The 2492-nt window shown below is 64.7% G+C and overlaps 1 protein-coding gene across 1 annotated transcript in view; it reads left to right on the top strand.

Moving 5' to 3' along the window:
- The first annotated feature begins 6 nt into the window (after positions 1-6).
- DLGAP3 (DLG associated protein 3) overlaps positions 7-2492 on the top strand; it is a 10326-nt gene continuing 7840 nt past the window's right edge. The window contains exons 1-4 of the mRNA XM_017736139.1: positions 7-548; positions 1465-1667; positions 2203-2269; positions 2378-2467. Coding sequence (XP_017591628.1) covers positions 81-548; positions 1465-1667; positions 2203-2269; positions 2378-2467 — 828 coding nt within the window. The 5' untranslated portion in view covers positions 7-80. The remainder of the gene's footprint in view (positions 549-1464; positions 1668-2202; positions 2270-2377; positions 2468-2492) is intronic.

Below are 2492 nucleotides of genomic sequence, written 5' to 3'. Positions count from 1 at the left end.
TCGCCCCCCCCGTCCAGAAGCCCTTCGCCAAGTCCCACTCCCTGGAGGCGCCGGCCAAGCGGGACTACAACGGCGCCAAGATGGACGGCCGCGGGGACGGCTACCACCACCACCACCACCACCATCACCACCACCACCACCAGTCCCGCCATGGCAAGCGCAGCAAGAGCAAGGACCGTAAGGTGGACTCCTGGCACCGGTCCAAGATGTTGGGCTGGTGGAGCTCCGACGACAACCTGGACAGCGACAGCAGTTACATGGTGTCCGGCCGGCACGCCGCCGACCAGGGCACCCAGTACTGCGTGGACGCTCCCGAAAGTGCCTTCAGAGACTTGACCTTGAAGAGTCTAAAGGGCGGCGGGGAAGGAAAATGCCTGGCCTGTGCCGGCATGTCCATGTCTCTGGATGGTCAGACGCTCAAGAGGAGTGCCTGGCACACCATGACCGTCAGTCAGGCCCGTGAAGCCTACCCCAGCACCGGCGGCACCGAGAAGACCTTGATGCTTCAGGAAGCAAAGGCCAAAGACCGAGCGTACCAGTACCTGCAGGTGAGGGGCTGGGCAGGGGGAGGGGACTGGGGCTGACCATGCCATGGGGCGAGCCAGGGCTGGGACCCTCCATCCAGCAGCCTAGGGTGCTGTGGGGATGCTCCAGATCTGCTCCGTGTCGCCAGTGCCCATTCCTGTGCTGGTCCCTGCTGTCCCCTTGAAGCCCATCTGCCGCCTTCTGCCCTGTGCTGGATTTGGGGTCAGACCAGCTCTGTCAGCTCAGGGCCACCAGCAGCCCTGTGTCTGCTCCCTTCTCGCTGCTTTTATCCTGCCTGTGTGCCTGGCTGGGTGCCACTGCCTGCCTCATCACCAGGCTCCCTTCTAGGTCACCCCCCTTCCAATTAAAAGCTAATTAACTCTTCTCTCCCTTTCCCGGGGGAAGGAGACAGGGAGCAGCAATGCCGTGCTGGCCGGGGGTGGGGGTGGCCAGGGCCAGTCTCCGCTGGGAGCGGGGGCATCGGGGCAGGGTTCCGGCCCCACCACCCTCACTGTGGGCCCTGGGGGACACCATCCCCCTGCCACTGCCCTGTAAGGACCCCGTGGTGCTGGCGTCAGTGGCACGTGGCGGGACTGGTGCCCGATACGTCAGGCGGGTGCTGTACTGGCATGGGTGGGATTTGGCCCAGACGCTCCTGCCGGGGGGGCTGTGAGGTGGGACCTGCTGCGCCATCCCACACTGTGGGAATGGGGAGCTGTGCCTGTTAGGAGGGAACTGCTCTCCTGGATTTTGGGGCTTTCCAAAGGGGTCAGAGCCCCCAGGGTCTGTCCCTGCAGCTCTGGGGTGCGTGGGGAGGGCAGGGGAGCCGGGCACACATGCTGGACTTGGGATGGGCTTCGGCTGGCACATGGCTCAGCTCTGCATCCCACCTGTGGGACCCCGGCCACCGCATCCTCCCACTCTTGCTTCCTGCTCCAGGTGCCGCAGGACGAGTGGAGCGGGGACCCGGCGGGCAAGGACGGGGAGATCCCGTGCCGACGGATGCGCAGCGGCAGCTACATCAAGGCCATGGGCGACGAGGACAGCGCCGACTCGGACATCAGCTCCAAAGTATTGCCCAGGGCGGCCACGCGGCGAGACAGCTACCGCCGCTCCTCCAGCGCCGACCAGGCCAGGACCAAGTAAGGGTTGTTGCCTCCCGGCCCTGTCCCAGCACTGCAGGCAGCAGCGGGGCCATGGGCCGGGGCTCCCTGGGAGGACAAGTGGCGTGTCCCTGCTCACGGCAGTGTTCCTGCTCATGGCGTTGTCCCCACTCACGGCACCATCCCCACTCATAGCACTGTCCCTGCTCAAAGCTGTGCTCCCCAGTGCAGCAGCACCGAGCCCTGTCCCTGCTCTGTGTCAGGGCACTGGGGGGGACCTGGCTGTGCTGGGCTTTGGGGGGATCTGCTGCTGCAGCCACATGCAGAGCATGGGGAGAAGAGGCATGTTCAAAGGGGGATGACTGGAATGTGCTCCAGTCCCAGCGGGTGACAGTTTTGGGGGCAGTGAGGAGTGGGGACAGCAGCGGTGTCTGGCGGGAGCATCGCTGCGGCTGCGTTTCCGAATGCTCTGCTGGAATGTGTTGCTTTTGGTGCTATCCCTTCTATTCCCACTGTCTCTCATTAGGTTTGCAAGTAGGCACTATTCTGATTCATATATCTGTAACTGTCCCAGCTGCTGCACGCCACCGCGAATGCTCCCGCGGGGACAGAGCTACGGGCGTTCCTTCACCACCGGCCAGGTACGTTCCATGGCACAGGTGCCACGGGGCAGGTTGGGGCAAGGATGTGGTGGATGTCGCTCTGAGCATCCCTTGCCCTGGCTCAGCCTCACCCACCGCTCTCCCCAGATCAACGACGAGCTCAACCACCAGTTTGAGGCTGTCTGCGAGTCGGTTTTCAGCGAGGTGGAGTCGCAGGCCGTGGAGGCGCTGGGCCTGCCCGGCCGGCTCCCCCTGGCGGGCC

This window comes from Corvus brachyrhynchos, unplaced genomic scaffold, assembly GCF_000691975.1.
Source record: "Corvus brachyrhynchos isolate BGI_N302 unplaced genomic scaffold, ASM69197v1 scaffold65, whole genome shotgun sequence".
NCBI lineage: Eukaryota > Metazoa > Chordata > Aves > Passeriformes > Corvidae > Corvus > Corvus brachyrhynchos.
The sequence above is the reverse complement of the archived record's forward strand: the minus strand, read 5'-3'. Positions and strand labels throughout refer to the sequence as shown.